We start from the raw sequence: 18,407 nt of genomic DNA, 5'->3' as shown, positions 1-18,407 counted from the left end.
CTGACTGAACTAAAGACCACCGTTCAATGAGTTGGTTCACTCTGACTGAACAATTTCTAGGAAAATAACAATCATATAATGCTTGCATGGTCAACCTGGGTGCATACCTCTAAGATAAACAGATTATCAAGACCCTTCGACACTAGTATCGTAAATTCTTCAATAATCCATATCGTCAATCCCGAAATTAGTGGCATTTTGATAGCTTGGTTTTGCAGGGTCAGGGCATTGAAGACCAGAAATATTCAAATATGCGTTCAGTCAGAGCGGACCAAGTGAAAATCTTGAGTACCGACCAAAATATACTAGTCCATCAAGCGAGTTCTAGGACATACCATACACACACACACCATAGAACTACCATGAACTTCTATCGGACTTTGAATTCGACTCAAAAAAAGCAATAATCAATCAGTTTATTGCTTTTATACACTTGGTCCGCTCTGTCTGCACAGAATTTGTTGCAATTCCTGACCACCCATCAAGATATGATAAATGGCCAAAAATCAAAATCAAATGCATCGAATTAAGTAATGTTTATGAATTCATATTGATAGATGAGTAGAAGAATCAATCGATGTCGACAAATCTGACAAAACTCTTGAAATGGTTTCATTTCCTCGCATTCCTCAGCGCGCTGATCATTTTCGCTGTTATGGTAATAAGCACTTGGTCCACTCTGACTGCACACTTTTATCGATTTTTATTGATCATCCAAAGTAAATTTATTACATATCTCTCGCAATTTACAGCATTCATCAAATCTGATCAAAGTGAAATGGAGGTAAGGTAATTTCGCATCTAATGAGAGAATAATCCAATTTTCCCAGATTTTGTACTTGGTCCCCTCTGACTTAACGCCGACCAAATGGTAGATTGGCCATTACCGTATATTTTCGCAAGAATCTTTTTGGACATTCCCAATTGGTACACGGTATTTGTATCCGCTTGGAGCTTTCGGACTGCATGGAGTATAACGTTTGATATCTTGAAGGATACGTCTTTTGATTATCTGTCAATTCAAAGAACAAAATTAATTATTAAATATTTACCTTGTTTTACGAATGTTTTTGTTATTCAGTAATTTTTTTTTTTCAATTCTATGACGTCCATCAATTCTGAAACGTCAAAACTTAGAATGACAGTTCTCGAAAACTTATTCAAACAGACTCAAGTCAAAAAAGTTAACAAACTTACTTTATCAATCCTACGTGTTTCACAGACGAAATTCTACACGTTCCGCTCTAAACCAATTCGATTTTTTACTTTTAATACATTCAATTTCAGGATTTTCAAAACGGCGTAAGTAAGATTTTCAACTTTCGCAACCTTACCATTACTTTCTCCACTCCGTTGTATGGAGAGACAAAGTGATTTAACCACGAATCAAAACAGTCGATTTAACACTGGTACAAAAACGTCGTAAGTAACTGAATGAAACGACTTATCATTTTGTCATATAATTTTTGTGGGAAACGTTAAGAACTACCTAGTGCTTTAACGCGAGCTGATTGAATGCAAAATTTAAACGATGAACACGGTAAAAAAATGTTTAAACGGGGATACGTTTTAAAACAGTTTTAGAAGACAGGTTGTTTTTCTTCTTAATTAACTTTCTCAAAACCGTATGAAAGTTACTTACGTCGATTTGAAAAAGTAATGGAGAGTTCTTTTGACGTCGCCAGAAATTGTCGCGTCGCTGGGCTCTCCAGCGAATTGCAGAGTAGTGCTGCAACGACAATATTTCAACTCCAGTTCAACGATCGACGAACGCACGAACAGGTTTGGTTGATAAAAAAAAGTGTGTGAAACTTATTCTGAAGAGGAGTTTTAGCATAATTGTTTACGGAGAAACATGTACCCTGAATGTTTGGTGTCACCACCAATGTAAATTTCGATGCAAAAAGGTATTTTACGTAGTGTAAAGAGACTGTCCGGGGCTACCAATGATTTGAAATCCAGATATCATATGAAACGCCCATTTTAACCTAGTAAAAGTAAATTTTGTGAAAGACAAAATGAAAGAAGACTCAAATAGTGATTATACAAAGCGTTGTGAGTTATTCGACATCGATTCAATTTGGAGTAAAGGACCTATTTTATAAGTCGAGTTGATCAAAATGACCAACAAATTCGTTCGACACGGCTTTATCACTCGAGTTTTTCGACAAGTGTCACTTTATGTGACTGGATTACTACAACCCCCTGAAGAAAGCGCTAGTTCTTGAAGCCTAACACCATCTGTGTGGTGCTAGTGCTGGAGTAAACAAATTTAGGCTTTGCCCTCATCAAACCCTGTGCGGAAGCGACAAATGTCGTATGAGAAAAACATTATACTATTGATAATCGTTTTTCGTTGTGCCTAATAAAATGTGGCTAAATTACCTAGCAATTAGAGAAAAACTGGATAAAGTAATACGCACTCAACACCAGATTCATAGGTAAAATATGGATGTCGCATTCGAAAACGAGTGTGTCTCGTGCCTAAAACGGTATTTTTGGTCGAGCTGTCAAATCAGCACCTTCTCCAGCACCAAATTTTTGGCTTCACTTCAGTTGTTCGTGGATGACAGCCGTTTCAGTCCTGTGGATTACTACGGCAGTCGACCGGTGACATCTGGAAAGCGCATGCTTACTTTGATCGACAGTGACTACAGATAAGTCACGTGAATCTGCTTGATTTACAAAATAGACCCCTAAATTACGTATATCTTTCATTATTACAGCTTGATCCGCAGAGCAAGTCACCCGTCAGTTCAGGTATTCAAAACACTCATATGCCTTACATTATATTCTTTTCAGCATTGTAAGACAAATACAAAAAAAGAATCGTTAAATTATGAATATTTGATAGAAGTTTGATTTAATTTGGGGGGCTAATTTGTAGATTCACGTGACTCGTCTGTAGTCACTGTCGATCAAAATAAACATGCATTTTCCAGATGTCACCCGGCGACTCACATTAACCGATGCACGAGTTCACTAATTTGAAGTTTGAGCGGTGCCGAATTCATTCGTTGCCATGGTCACGTAAATAACACGACACCGCTCAAACGTTAAAAAATGAACTCATGCATTGATCCATAGTAATCCTGTCACATAGAGTAACAACTGTCGAAAAAATCGAATCACCCCCGAACGTTTTATAGCTAGCGTAAAAAGATGGATAGCTCCCTCATACTAGTATATATTGCTTGAGGACGTATCACAAAAATCTTGCTAAGCTAAACAATATGGGTGTGAATGAAAACTAAGGTTAAATAGGACGAAAACATTGCACGCTATGTCTTAACCAGACGATTATAGAAATCGAATGTACATCGGATTTTTTCTCGCTAGAGATCAGTATTTGGTCTATATTTTCATAATCGGAAGGTTTTGGTTGGTTGGTTTGACTTTATTAACGAGATTTTTAGCCCTGGGCTAGTTCATCTCGGGACCAACGGCTTTACTTCCCTTCCGAAGGAAGTCGTCACTATAACTTTTTACGTCATAAGTGACTATGTCGGGGATGGGATTCGATCCCAGGTCCTTGGCGTGAGAGGCGAGTGTTCTAACCACTACACCAGGTCCGTCCCCAGGAAGGTTTTAAAATATTCTATCGGTGAATTGTTTTTCATACATTTTGTATGGGCCGAAATTCATCGAAAACGTGATTTCTATGGGATTTAGTATAAAAAACGGCTTAAAAGTGGAAAAAATCAAAATTTCACCGATGGAATATTTTAAAACTTTCCGATTATGAAAATATAACCCAAATACTTAACTCTAGCGAGAAAAAATCCGATGTACATTCGATTTTATAATCGTCTGGTTCAGACATAGCGTGCATTGTCAAGTGTAGGGAACGTATTTGAGTATATGAGTATACAATTTTGACGCCCTTCTGTTGGGTACTTTTTTTCATCAAATGTACCCTTAAAAATTTTGTTAAAAATTGAATTTGAGGGTTTTTATATGCATCGCACAAATTATATGTAAATTATGAAGTACAAACAGATTAACGAAAAAAGCTTTCATTTTCGTGATTTTCAGTAAGTTGGCATTTTGGTAGTGATTGTATGTCAACATAGGAAAAATGATCTAAATTTAAGAGCCGCAAAATATGTTGTTGTACAAGTTGGTATAAATTGAAAAGAAAGTTGATTAAGATAACGCGGGGCAAGTGAAAATCCGGGATAAGAGGAGCGTTCCGTCATAGCTTACTTAGGAAAAGTTTTTCAAGGGGGTATTCTTTTAGAAAGTTGAAGATAAAATGACAAGGAATGTATTAAGTACCAAAAAAGTTTTGTTATTTTTATTACCATTTGATTCATGTAACAGTTGTCAATTCGGCTACAATTTCAACTTGTATGATAAATTGTGACACGTTTCATGTCTTGCATTGGCTCTCAAAAAATAAATGTGTTATAAATCGAATTTCTATTAGTAAGCTACAATTTTAAGTATTATTACAAGCTTCTAACGATAAACCGGTATTTTATTTTCATTTCATATGAAATTTTCGATGGTCCTTATACACAGGGTAAGTGGGATCTATCAAAACGAAAAAGAAAACCAGTGCTTTGTCTACACGTTTCAAACATTTTCCTAGAGAGCAGCACTAAAACATTCAAGCAAATGATTTTTGACAAAAAAAAAGATCAATCCCAAATTACGTAATTACATAAAAGAGAGAATAAATGCGTAATTTTTTGATTATTAACTTATAAATGATATATTTTGAACATGTTTTATTCATCTTTATAACACACTGTACAGTACACTGAAAATATATATTGTTATACATGACGAAATCATTCGTTTGTATGTATTCGTGATATGTAAATTATCTTACGAAACATACGATTTGCTGGGAAAAATACAGTGATTCAAATTAATATGCGTACAGGGTAGTGTTTTCACATCAAGTTGATGAATATTGATCAAATGGTATATCGAATTTGAAAGCCTTTCTCAATAATGGAGGTTTATTGATGAACTATTTCGAAGTTGATATATCTTTTGATAGCATTCTACAAATGATGTGAAAATACTTCCCTGTACGAATATAAGTTTAAGGCTACGCTTTTTGTTTTATTTTTACTTGCACTTTTGTCTTCTTAGATACCTGTAACATAGAAGTAATATGAAACACCAGCCCAGTCTAAATCAGAGGAATGAAACGGGAGTCTTCCGAGCTTGATTTGGCCTTGCGAGAATTCCTTCATCCTCTTACAGTTCTAAATACCAAAAATCGATCATTCTTTTTTTGTAAACACGGCCCGCATCGAAGGTTTTCTTACCGCAGCGTGACGTCGTCGTTAGTTCATTCTACGAAATGTGTCTACGAAACCATTTCGTTCCAGAAAACAACGAATCATTTCGTAGAACAAACTATCAGTTTCGTAATAATAAACAATTCTCGATTACTTTTTCAAATCGACGTAGTAACCTCCCACGGTTTGGTGAAAAAAAATGATTGAGAATTATTAAAACTTAATTTGTATCTTAATTTATTTTAAAATAAATCTACATTTTGGCATTTTTTTTTCTTCATGTGACTGACTGACGTTATTGTACCAGTGCACTATGGTTCAGAAAGCAGACAAACGCGGAAAGAGGGATTTAGAGCTTTAGAAAAAAATACTCGACGAAAACTATTTGTTTTAAAACTTGTTTTCTACAAGTTTGTTTGGTGTTATTCATAACAAGGGTGGTCCACTTTTTCATAGCATTGAAAAAGCCAACATTTTTATTGGTAATTATGGTATACATGCTTCAGCAAAGTTGTAGTCCATCTAATTTCAAAAAAAAATTGCCAAAAAAGTTGTTTTGAACATTAAATATCACCGATATATATTTTGAATTCCTATGTTCACATAGGTGGTCCATAAAAAACTGGTTTTCTGGTTCCAGAGTTTTCGATTCTGATATATCATCGAAGCAGTCTAAAAACAAAATAAAAATATGTGATTTGGTGAGTGAAGGATTATTCCGTTCAGGAGTTATCGATGTTTTTCTCGCAAAAACACGTTTACTTTTATTGTGAATATTTCTGATTGGGACAATCAAACAAAATATTTTTGACGGCATTCTAAAGAGAAAATGATTTTCTATATTGCATCAAAATATACAGATGTGTTATTTTAAATGTAATAAATGTGTTTCAACTCTAATAAAATGCCTTGGTACCAAGTTCCTTCACTCGCCAAATTTACGTATTTTTAAAATTTCTAAAAGATGTTCATAGACTACTTTGTTGAGATATTATAATTGAAAACACTGGACCCATAAAACCAGTTTTCTATGGACCACCGCATGTGAACAAAGAAAAACGATATAAATCAGCTGCAAAATAACTTTTTGTAAATTTTCTGGACATTGAATGGTTGATAGCTTTACTGGAGCATGTATACCATTATTCCTACAATTAAGAAAGTAAACAACTTTGTAGAAGACTATTTGCATTCCAAAGTACTAAATGCATCGTTCCGCGTAAATATGTTTTCTGGACTACTGTGCAATGTAAGACTGATTCAAGTATTGTTTTGCTTTGATTTGTTATTACGTCGTGATTCCGAAACCTAAACGTAATAAAAGTGATAGTAAAGTTTGTTTAGATTGGAATTTTAATTTGTTTACTCTTCCGACTTACGACTGATTGAGCAGGTATTCGAGAATTTTCATCCAGTGCGAGTAGCGTGAATGGAAGACAAAAGCAAAAATAACGAAAACGCTTGTCTACGAATTGTGAATCGTGCATCTTGCGAATGTTTCGTAAAGTAACTGAATCGCGAAATTCTGTCAAGTACAAACAATTCGTACGGTGAATGAGAATAGCGTAATATGTACGAAATATTGTTTTACGAAATGGATTTTGGATAAAATACGGAGATATTTTCCGTGTACACTATTATTGAGGAATTTTCAGTTAATGTGAAGTGCGATGTGATATACTATTAAATAAAGGTTTTCTTCGTAAAGCGTTACGTATTTTATAGTTGGTCCCTTCTGTGCATAAAAAAATGTGCTCAAAATTAAAAATCTATGATTTATCAATCCTATTATTGTAATGGTTGGCTTACTGATGTGGGTTGACGCATGAAACTGGATGTGTTCTAATTCTAATTCTAAAAGTTTCTTCTTTCACAATATTATTCGATCAAATTCATGGTCATACCAGCAAATATGTTGTCAAAATGTGGTTGTGTTGTAGAATTTGAAAAATATTGACATTTGAAAATTTTATTGACTATCTAATTTTTTTGTCCCACTTGCCACGGGGTAACTTAATCATTTGTTTAAAAATGTGGCTCGATCTAATTAATAACACCAAACAATGTTTTTGTCTTAAGGGGAAGATAAATCGAAGCCAAACCTCAAATTTCCAAGAGCACGAATCTGAAGATCCAAACCTCCGTTTAAGCTGAAAACCTAATCGATTTGTGGTGACCAATAGATTAAGTTTTCAGCTCAAACGAAGGTTCGGTTCTCCAGATCTGTGCTCTTGTACATTTGAGGTTTGGCTTCGATTCACCTTAATGTTCAACCAAAATCTTTGAATACATCCTACCTCGCCAATCTCCTTTCTGGACCACTGTGCAGTGGAGCAGAGCCGTATGGTGGAATAGCAGCTCTAAAATCGGCTCCTGCTTGGTGGACGAACAACGACGACGACGATGACGATGGCGACGACGACGGTTTCCAAGTTAGTTAGCCACGCGACTCTCGACGCGAACGGACGTACGGCGGACGTTTCTGCGCGGAGACCAAGAGTTCGTTCGAGTTTTCCTTCCTTTCTTCGACCTGGGAGGGAAACCCATATTCTGCTTTCCCTCCGCTTTTGGGTTTGGCTTTTTCTCCCGGTTTGGAGTCTCGCCTTTGTATCCGTTCTGTCTTCTGTCTCGGTGTTCGGTGCTTCGAGGAGGCGATGAGTAAGTGTCCCCGTTCTTGTGTACTGATATGAGAATTTTCCACAAGAAGTCGCCTCAGTTTACGGCCGAGTAGAAACTACCGGTAGAGGGGTAAAATGATATTTGATAGAAAGTGCCAACAAAGTGTAATAAAAGTTAATGTTACTTGTAGTTAATCGAAGAAATGAAATACATCAAATGATTCAAAAATGATAAGGAGTAACACCTGTCCTAGCTACTATGCGAAGATCTACGCAAATAGATGGTGCTTCTGAGTTGAACAAGGTGGAATTCAGTTTCCGTCACCAACTTAGGGCCATAAAGTAAGGTGGCGCCATTTATTGAAAACTTGTTTGTTATGTCAGACCGCATCTCAAGTGGTATCCTTCCGTTGTGTTGTTCAACAGTGAATACGATATTGCTTCGTCCTCTCCTCACTATCCCAGGCCAGCAAATAAACCCTTCTCCTCGTTTCCTGTACCAAAAAGGCGAATCTTGCCAGTGGAATCCTGCTAAATAGCAATCATTTCAGACGTTTGTTTGCATATACACAAAGCATCGATAGTCGAGAGTCGCACATTGCGGAATCATCGCGCATTGGTTTGGTTGATGAGCCACGAGAAAGTACAATCGTCAACAAATCCAGCACGCGTTTCCTGCCGCCGCAGTCAGTCAGTGATAAAGCAGCCATTGTGTGGAGTATTCGTGTGGCAAATAGCGCGCAGCTGCTGGTGCAAGTCAATCCAATCTCGAGACACAAAAAAACCGAACTCAGTTTGCGGAAGAAAAAGGATATTCACGGGTGACACAACCGTTTCTCTTGGGGGAATAACGAAGCGGACTTGTTAGGAAGGTTGCTCCTCGTTTGTTCGCCGTTGGAAAACCGTTTAAGGGGGATGTTAGTGTGGCAATAGGATAATACTTGACCCAGCTGGAAGTAGCCATCGTTTCGGAAGTTGATATTGAATGGTGAAGATGAAGGATAATAAGCGGTTTTACATCGCCAGGTGAGTTCTTTTCTTCTGGTCTTGGATTGCGTGAGGAAGTGAAATCTTCGTTAAAGATTGTTGGTTTTGTTTGATTATTTGATAGATGAATCGTTTTTCTAGGAACTCTCAGCGGCCGACTAAAGTTCTATGTTTATCTAGATCTTGACCATCACTACACCAATTGAAACATGGTTAAGGACTGTGACGAAGTTAACTTGGAAAATTTTAAGTCCTGTGTTTATAAAACATCGATAGATCCATGTGATATTTATCTTATGAGCACAAATTGTATATATTTCAAAATATTTTAAACGATAAAACTACCCGGGTAGAGGTGAATAACAAAATAATGGTAAAATAAGAACAAATTTTGCAATCATATATAGTTTAACCATTATTATGTTATTAATATATGACATGAATATCTCATCAATAGCAAAACATACAATCAAAGCCAAATTTGTCATTGGTATGTTATACTTGAAAGTCATGTAATAACTAATCAATAACAAAATATACTATCATAGTAAAATTTGTTATTTGTGCAAAAATACTAATAAACATTAAATATCTAAAGAATTACAAACATTGCCATCACATCGAAATATGTCATTATTTTGATATTTAAAAACATTATTTAAATAATTCATGAGAACAAATCAACAACAAATTTTGCCGTAATACCTCATTTTACAATTCGTATGATATTCATTGAAGATTTAAAAAGCAAATGTATTTTTGCAGGAAAGCAAAAAGTTCATTTTTCAATCATGCAAAATTTAAATATTAAGGTAAAGAACTAAAATTACCATTATTTTGATCTACTCGTGAATAGCTTATTTAGTTATTTTTTGTTATCAATATCTAAATAAAAACATACAGTCATCTCGCCCTTACTCGATATTCGGTATCTCGATATCAAGTTAGAGAACCATAGTAAAAGTTGGTTTTCATGGCTACCTCGATGGTCCCTTGGATCGCATTTGTACTAGTTTTGTGTTCTGTAACTCGATACCTCCCTAACTCGATGGTTCATTCAATATCGAGTAATGGAGAGTTGACTGTATTTTGTTATTTACGGTTGCTTATACTTTTGCTATTATTTATTATTTCATTATTTATCTCTTATTTCAAACAAACAAAGAACAGATTTTGCTATTCAAACATTTTATTTTAATGGTAAATTTTGTTATTCTTTTACTATTCTCCTCTACCCGGGTAGTCGTGACACCTGTCAATAAATAACAAACAAGAATTCTTTTAAATAAATTATGGTTTAGTATTTCTTTCTATCGCGCATTTAATATTTTAAACTTACCGTTTTTGTGACTCTATATATTTGTTTGCAACATTCATATAGAACTCTAAATACCTAACAATTCCAAAGGGACCTTTTTCTCCTGCAAGTATTCCGAATTGACTAAGTATCAAACATATAACCCCCTGCAAAAGTATCTTAAAAGAGCGCCGCAACATCGAAAAGGTTGGGAGCAGGGCTGGGAATGGTAATAGTAGTAGGCTTGAATTTCACGAAAATCACGTGGCTCTCACTACAGTAGTTTAAAATCGTGAATCTCATCAAGTAGCCTATGTTGGGTACATGAATTTCTTTGAATCAGTAGTTTCATTGAAGGCTGGAAATGCAACGGGAAATAGAACATTTTTCTACAGTAGTTTTGGGTTGCCTTTAGCAACGAGTATTTTGCTATTCTCAAGGCATTTTGCTTACAGCAGCGATAGGAGTGAGTTTCACTGGCTTAGCTGACTGTGATTTGTTACGCTTGCCTACTGTAGTGTGAATCTCATAACTTTTCCCTACTTGGGAGCCACTGTTCTCAGCGGTTTTCAGCTCATGCTCTCCGGAGCACCTGGTGCTCCACAAAGCTTTGGCAGGTGCTCTGTGACACTTCTAAAAATTGCTACCAATGCGTTCAAATATCTCAATTTTTTGTTTGAAAATACATACGTTGAAAATGCGTACTACGAACTGTGTTGCAATGTGCATCTTTCAGGAGCACTAATCTAGAAAACTAATGAACTGTTCGTGCAATAAGTATGATCGACTGTTAACTCGCTTGTTATATCAATCCATCAAATTTTCATCTCAGAGCACTGTTTAGTTCTCTAGGTTTGTGCTTTAGAAAATGTGAGGATTGGCTTCAATTCATTTGTATGGTTGATGACAATACAATCAAATAAAAACATTTAATGATTGAAACAACTCAATTTTAAATTTTTCTCTTCCATTTTGTTTTTATTTTTTTCTATCTGTTTATTAAAAACGAACTAGAACTGTTGCCTTCAGTCTTCTAAATTTCTTCTACGCAAATTGATTAAAGATCCATTTCAGGCAAAATAAGCTTATTTGTCCGAATGTCAAAACAAAACCGCCAGATTTTTTTAAATTTGTTTCCTTTACATTGATTGTTGTTTGTATCTTATATGTATAATATATTGTTGGAAAATAAATTAAGTTTCATTAGAATGCTGAATTGTTTAAATTTAAACCTAGAATAGGGTATAAAAAAGTAAGGAAAAAGCGTTTTCCTTATTAGAATTAGTAGTTTAAAATGTTAAAAGACGTTGCTAACAAAAAACTTACTTCTTGATTATCGTTGGAATTATTGGAATAGTTTACACGCGCCAAAAACATCCAGATTTCAAGTAGAGTCGAAAGCAAGTACACCGCGCAACATTTATTTAAAAAACCGAACCGAAAAACGTTCCTGATGAAAAGTTTTCCGGACTAAAGCCGTTATCGCACTCACACGGCAGTGTTGTTAGAAACTCAAATTTTCATAACTCACGATTGAAATTTTTCATGCGTGAGTTGTCAATCACGCAACTCAGCAGTCAAAAAATCATGGATAAGTTGGCTCTTCTGTTTGATTCATTGTCTCGTATTTCATCTGTTAACGTACACAATGCAATGATATTTTGTTAGTCTGATAGAATTATAGCAATATTTTCTAACGCAAATAACATTATTCAGTTTTCACGGGCTTAATGACTGAATCATTTTTGATGGCTTGAGCATGATTGAGTGATTGTGCATAAAAATCTCAAGCATGAGATATATGAAGCAGATCTCTATTGAATTTGCTCTCGTGGGAGAGCTCATTGATTGAGATTTGAGTGTGGGTCTGTCAACACTGCTGCTTGGATAGATGCAGCTAAATGCTTGATAACACTATCCGCAAGGCCACGAAGCCGAAAGGAAGGGTTTTTCGAAGATTTGTAGAGACTACCAATGCTTTTTCTTACGTTCCCAACAGTTTTCAAGTGTCTTAAAAGTTGTCCCCAGAGTTCTTTAAGGATTTTTCTTGTGCTTTCCAGAGGTCCAAATATTTTAAGAAAATTTCTAAGGAATTTCTATGAAATTCTAATACGTTCTACGAGATCTCCAGTTTCGTTTCATTTGAATTTTTAACTCTTGAGACCTCCTTGGACCACAGAAGATTGTTTTTGAAGATTCCTGCGAATGTGATGCCAGATGCAATGAAGCAATAATTAAGTATTAAAATAACTCTATTTGTGCATTAAAAGCTTTTTCAATGTTATTCAGTAAAAAAATAGCATTACAAATACTTTAGCATTGGTTTTAAATTCGCACAGGTCTTGACAACACAACAACAACAATCATGTCGTTATTTAAGTGCCAGTTCGCGAGAGCCGCAAGTAAGAAAGAGGAAAGTAGGATAAAATAACCCTCAAAAATTCGTGTTGTGTTATAATTTTAGCAAAAACGGACGAATTTTTGCACGAATGCTCCATTTTCTGGAAGTATTGAAACTGGAGCATTCGTGCAAAAATTCATCCGTTTTTGCTTTTTTGTTCAAAATTAATTAATGACATGACAAAACTAATTTTTAGTGAAAAGAATTTGAATTTTTTTTCATTACCAATCAAACTAAGTCAAAGCACTAAATATTATTTTGTGTACAACAGTTCGTGGACTTTCAATTTAAATGAAATTTAAAAACGGTGCTGCGAAGACCCAGAAATATCAAACCAATTTACTATCAACTCTGCGGTAAAGTATGTGTACATACACTAGATGAATGCTAATATTTAGAAATTGTTTGGAAGATAAGAGGATGGTAAAAAGAAATAAAGAAAATTAGGTGAAAAAATTCGAAAAAATAACTTTTTTTTCATTTATATTTTTTTGTTCCTTTTTTTTTATTTTTATCCTCCCCCCCCATACCTTCTAAGTGGTCTCGGACATAAAAGAAAATTATTATTTGTAATTTAAAAAAAATGTGTCGTATTTCACATATAAATTTTTAGAAATAATTTAGTGTAGAATAAGATTTATTGGAATAGTAACTTTTATAATAACTCTTAGAATAATAATTTTCGGACGAAGATGTGTTGCAAAATGGCATCTTACAAACCGCTTATATCAGCAACATAGTCAATCAGTATTTGTGATACCGATTTGGCGCCGTCCATGAATCACTTAATGCACCTTAGGGAACGATTCTTGGCTGACCTGTGATGAAATGTAAGTCTTCCTGAAATACACTTCTATTCAAATGTCATAAAGTTCATACGATGCATTCCATTGCGCAAAATTTGCAATTCTGCTATAAGTCTATTTTATCGAATAATCTTTCAATAAATCATATCATAATAAGCTTTTGACCAAATTTCCGTTTGATCAATCAAAAATCATTCGACGAGAAATGCCTAATAGATTTTTGACCAAATGTCCATTCGACCAAATTTCAATCGAAAAAAAACTCATTCGACCGTTTTTCCTGAAGTCCAAAAGAATTTATGACATTTGGTCAAATGACATTTAATCGAATAACGTTTGGTCGAATGACTTTTTGTCGAAAGTACATTTGGACGAATGGACATTTCGTCGAACGGACATTTGGTCGAAAAGAATTCAATTGCTTTAAGCAGCATCGAAAGGACATTTAGTTTAAAATTTAGTTGAATAGGGATTTTTCTGACGATTTTACAGGGTGACATTTTGACGTTAGTATACAGTGATTGGGTCATCGTAAAAGTGGAAAGCATATATGGTACGTGCTATTACTGGAGCTAGCATATGTTAGTACAACATGATAGAATGCAAGAAATCTTCATTGGTGTACTCGTATTCCTTGAAATAGTTTCAGGCCTTCGTTATGCGACGAGCGATATTTTGGGATTCCAGTTGATCACTCAGACTTCCTCGCAAAATCGATATCAATCGACACTGTAATCAAAGTCATGTGTTTGGTCAAGGAATGTAATTTAGCTGAAAGTCACAATAAAATGACTCAGCATGGTTAGGAAACCGTATGCTACAGGTAGATTGTTTGATGCACTTCGTCAAAAGTGTTTCCTAAAAGCCATGGCCATCACAATTGGCCCTTGTATTCTACGTATAAAAGTGCATTATATGCAGACAATCCGAGGTGACCAAGTTGTTCTAGCGCCAGCTGTTCAAAGTTTGTATGGGATTTACTATGGAAAAACTTACTTTTGCAAAGAAAAATCGCCAGAGGTCGCCCATTGTCCGCTATAAAAATTCTAAACACAGATCTCGATAGGTATTTCTACGATGAACAACATTGCGGAAGACCGCAAAGCAATCCAATGCTTGTGAAAAAAGTTATTAAGCATAGACTATTCGGAAATTTTGCCCGATTTTGTTATTATTGTTATTCCTCTACGTGTTAATCAACGTCGTCTTGTCAATAGGTTTTCATTGAATAACTTTTTTCACAAATGTCGGATTGATTCGCGGTCTTCGGCAATGTTGTTTATCGTAGAAATACCTATCGAGGTATGTGTTTAGAATTTTTATAGAGGTCAATGTGCGACCTCTGGCGATTTTTCTTTGCAAAAGCAAGTTTTCCCATAGTAAATCCCATACAAACTTTGAACAGCTGGCGCTAAAATATAGTTTCTCCGATCGAGCTGAAATTTTGCACAGTTGTTATGGGACCTAAATGCAATCTAAAAAGTGGACTGGAGCGAGAATCTAAATTTTGTCCCACACTAATGCCCAATCGTATCAGCTCCGGTCATTGCATTCCAAATTCTTACCCACGGTCGAACGTTGTTGTGTCCAAATAATTACCCACGGTCGAACGTTGTTAAACTTGACACCTAATAAAGGTTCTGAGCACTCATACTGCAAGATGTCATTTGATAATTATAAGCAGTTGTATAGAAAAACGAATAATAAATTTACAAAGCTTGTGAATTTCAATAACTGAGCAACGATAATATTTAGGTGATATTATTCCCAGGGGGTGGAATGAACCAATAATTAGCTAACCAACATTGATTCAACATGGCGTCCAACAATCAAAACCAAGATAATTGTTTGATTTTGGGGACTGACACTATACTCGAAAATCAGGAGCAAATTAGGGCAAATCGACCAGAAAGTGGGTACCAAAACGCGAAGTACAAAAAACGATGTGAGGAAGAGCCGAAATGTAGGCAGGATGACAGCCGTGTCAGTCCTCTGATAATTCCAAAGAATGATGATATTTTAAAAAAAATAATAAATTTAACAGATCATTATATTTCCAACGTTGTGCAACAGCGTTATTTCACAGAACACTCAAATGTCTAAATATTACTAGAAACTTGAATACAATTCTATATCATTTGGTATGATTACCTTTGAACTTCTACAAATTGACGTCCCGTCTTCCAGTTTAAAAGCGGCTGAAGCATAAAAATATTGACAAGAATAATTTATTCTATATAGACACTAGTAGATATACTAACCGCGATGTAAAGCTCAGGTAATTATCATCATGAAGCGATTTTTTTTTTTGAAAGCGATTACGATTCACGAGATTGGTTATTTTCTTTACATGAAATGAAACACACTACAAATAAGCTGCTCTCAGATTCTTCATAACAAATTGAGTAATAATTATGTTATGAATTAAAACTTTAAAATAATTTTATTGCAGAAATAATACAAAACTTACTATTTGTTAAAAAAAATTGATATAATTGTGATACAATCTTTATTTGTGTATAAAGATGACATGCATAAATTTTACTTGACTATTCGAAAGTCCTTAGAGAAACCAAACCAATGAAAACATGTGATCTGATCTTACAATCAACTTACAATCAACTTACACTCAAATACTTACAATCAAAAAACTCATTTTTACATCGTTCATAAACCATGTAGTCATTTAGAGGTAGAAACCCCCCTTAAAAAATCAAATCAATTCAAAAATTTCAGCGATTAAAGCTTATGAAATTATATTTTGAAAGTTTTCCACTAAATTGGAACATAGTTTTTCTTTTACGAATTTTCTCAACGGTGGAAAATTTTGTGGAAAACTGTTTCCAGTTAATATTTTTTTATTCCTGAGAAAATTTGCTTTCATTTTCATAAAAAAAAACTTTGTTTCTACGATGCTTCTTTCTTGAGTTATGATTTTTCAAAGAAAAGGCTCAAAATGGCACATTTTTTACAAAATTGGCCATAACTCAAAAACGAAAAAAATACCATTTTAAAAATTTCAGCGATTGAAGCTTATGAAATTATCTTCTCAAAAATATTTTTTTGAAAATTTTTCACGAGTTGGAGCATAGTTTTTTCGGCTTTTCTTTTCGATTTTTCTCAACGGTGGAAAATTTTGTGGAAAACTTTTTCCAGTTAATTTTTTTTTTTATTTCTGAGAAAATTTGCTTTCATTTTCATAAAATCATTGTTTCTACGATGCTTCGTTCTTGGGTTATGATTTTTCAAAGTAAGTAGAGTCAGAGGAAAACAAAAAAAATCCAACTGAGTTTTCCGGGAAAATAAGCGACCCTGAATTTTTCTCAATTTTTTATTCATATATTGATGAGCCCTGCCTGTGTAAAAAGTTTCATGAAAATCTGAGACCCTTCGGCCCACTTTGTACGGAAATTAAAAAAATCCCCTGCGGAACCTTTTTTGTCTTAACCCACACAACCAAAATGTACGTATAACGAAATTACCTGGAGGCCTTGCATGTGCAAAACTTCACTTATAAGATGTCGCAAAAAGGCATTCTACGTACAAAAGTGGAGGCGATATAAGTGCATATATTATGTGATGGATAATGGCATACAATGCGAGTGTATAAATTTTCTACCGAACTAACCTGTGATCTTATGCGACATAACTTATGATAACAAATGTTGATTTAACAGCTGCTACGGATTGAGTGTAAGTTTGTACGAGTGCACGGGGCGAAACAAAATGTACAAATGAACTAAGAAAAAAGCGTTTTATGCGAGGAAATTCATCAATCTGTCGATTTTATCCATCATGTTTTACGGGTTTGATGTAATGTGTATGAATAAATGAGTTATTACGCATCTATGAAAACAGTATTTTCTACAATTTTGGCGACCGGTAGCAAAAAAATTGTGACGTCCTGAAACATTTCTGAGAACGGTGTCATACACAGCAGCCCAAAATCTACTAGAGAAACATTATTTGATCCTTGAGACATGCAGAGATGTCATTTTTGTTACGCTGTGTAATCAGTTATTGTTGAGTTGTTCAGGTATTATCGACACCTCAATTTGGGTTTATTGTGGTATTTAAAATATGAATTAAATCATTTGGAAATACCTTATTGAGGTATTGGAAAGCTATTGACGACTGCTTGAAGCATCGAACTACTGTTTAAGATAAAGATGAATCGAAGCCAAACTTCAAATTTTCAAGAGCACAAATCTGAAGAACCGAACACCCTTTCGAGCTGAAAACTTAATCGATTGGTTACCACCAGCTAGTGATCAATCGATTAAGTTTTCATCTTAAACGGATGTTTGGTTCTTCAGATTTGTGCTCTTGAAAATTTGAAGTTTGGCTTCGATTCATCTTCACCTTAAAAATTTCCCTTCTATATGAAAATTCATCATGTATAAGGGTAACAATGTCCTAATCAGAATGCTGTTTGTAGATTTGGGATGAGATATTATTTGCGGTAGTTTACCTCTTACGCAGTGCTCTTTTATATCCTATTCAGCAGGTAAGTATTTATAACTATCTGGTATGGTATAAATTCCTTCTACTCGGGTTGGTTTGTCCCAATGGCCAATGTATCGCCCATCAAAATCTAGAACATGAAAAATAACTTTTATTCAGCAGCTCCTGTATTATGGTGGCGGTTTTTTCCATGTTAGTTTCACTATGCGTAACTCAACTCGGAAGGCCCAGATAGCCGTAGCGGTAAACGCGCAGCTATTCAGCAAGACCAAGCTGAGGGTCGTGGGTTCGAATCCCAGCGGTCGAGGATCTTTTCGGGTTGGAAATTTTCTCGACTTCCCAGGGCATAGAGTATCTTCGTACCTTGCCACACGATATACACATGCAAAAATGGTCATTGGCATAGTAAGCTCTCAGTTAATAACTGTGGAAGTGCTCATAAGAACACTAAGCTGAGAACCAGGCTCTGTCCCAGTGGGGACGTAACGCCAGAAAGAAGAAGAACTCAAATGGGAATGAAACTTTGTGTTGATTAACGGAAACTTCCACATTACTTTACTTTATATGGACACTAGA

General features: G+C 35.0%; 1 protein-coding gene across 15 annotated transcripts in view; it reads left to right on the top strand.

Moving 5' to 3' along the window:
- LOC5573818 (sodium-driven chloride bicarbonate exchanger) overlaps positions 1-18,407 on the top strand; it is a 215,542-nt gene that overhangs the window by 76,439 nt on the left and 120,696 nt on the right. For 11 of the 15 annotated variants that reach the window (XM_021847303.1, XM_021847293.1, XM_021847298.1 and 8 more), the window contains exon 1: positions 7,677-8,902. The exons of 3 other annotated variants lie outside the window; for them this stretch is intronic. In XM_021847303.1, coding sequence (XP_021702995.1) covers positions 8,862-8,902 — 41 coding nt within the window. In that variant the 5' untranslated portion in view covers positions 7,677-8,861. Of the gene's footprint in view, positions 1-7,676; positions 8,903-18,407 lie in introns of those variants that run through there. One more of the 15 variants, XM_021847305.1, reaches the window with a different exon arrangement.

This window comes from Aedes aegypti, chromosome 2 (genome assembly GCF_002204515.2).
Source record: "Aedes aegypti strain LVP_AGWG chromosome 2, AaegL5.0 Primary Assembly, whole genome shotgun sequence".
NCBI lineage: Eukaryota > Metazoa > Arthropoda > Insecta > Diptera > Culicidae > Aedes > Aedes aegypti.
The sequence above is the reverse complement of the archived record's forward strand: the minus strand, read 5'-3'. Positions and strand labels throughout refer to the sequence as shown.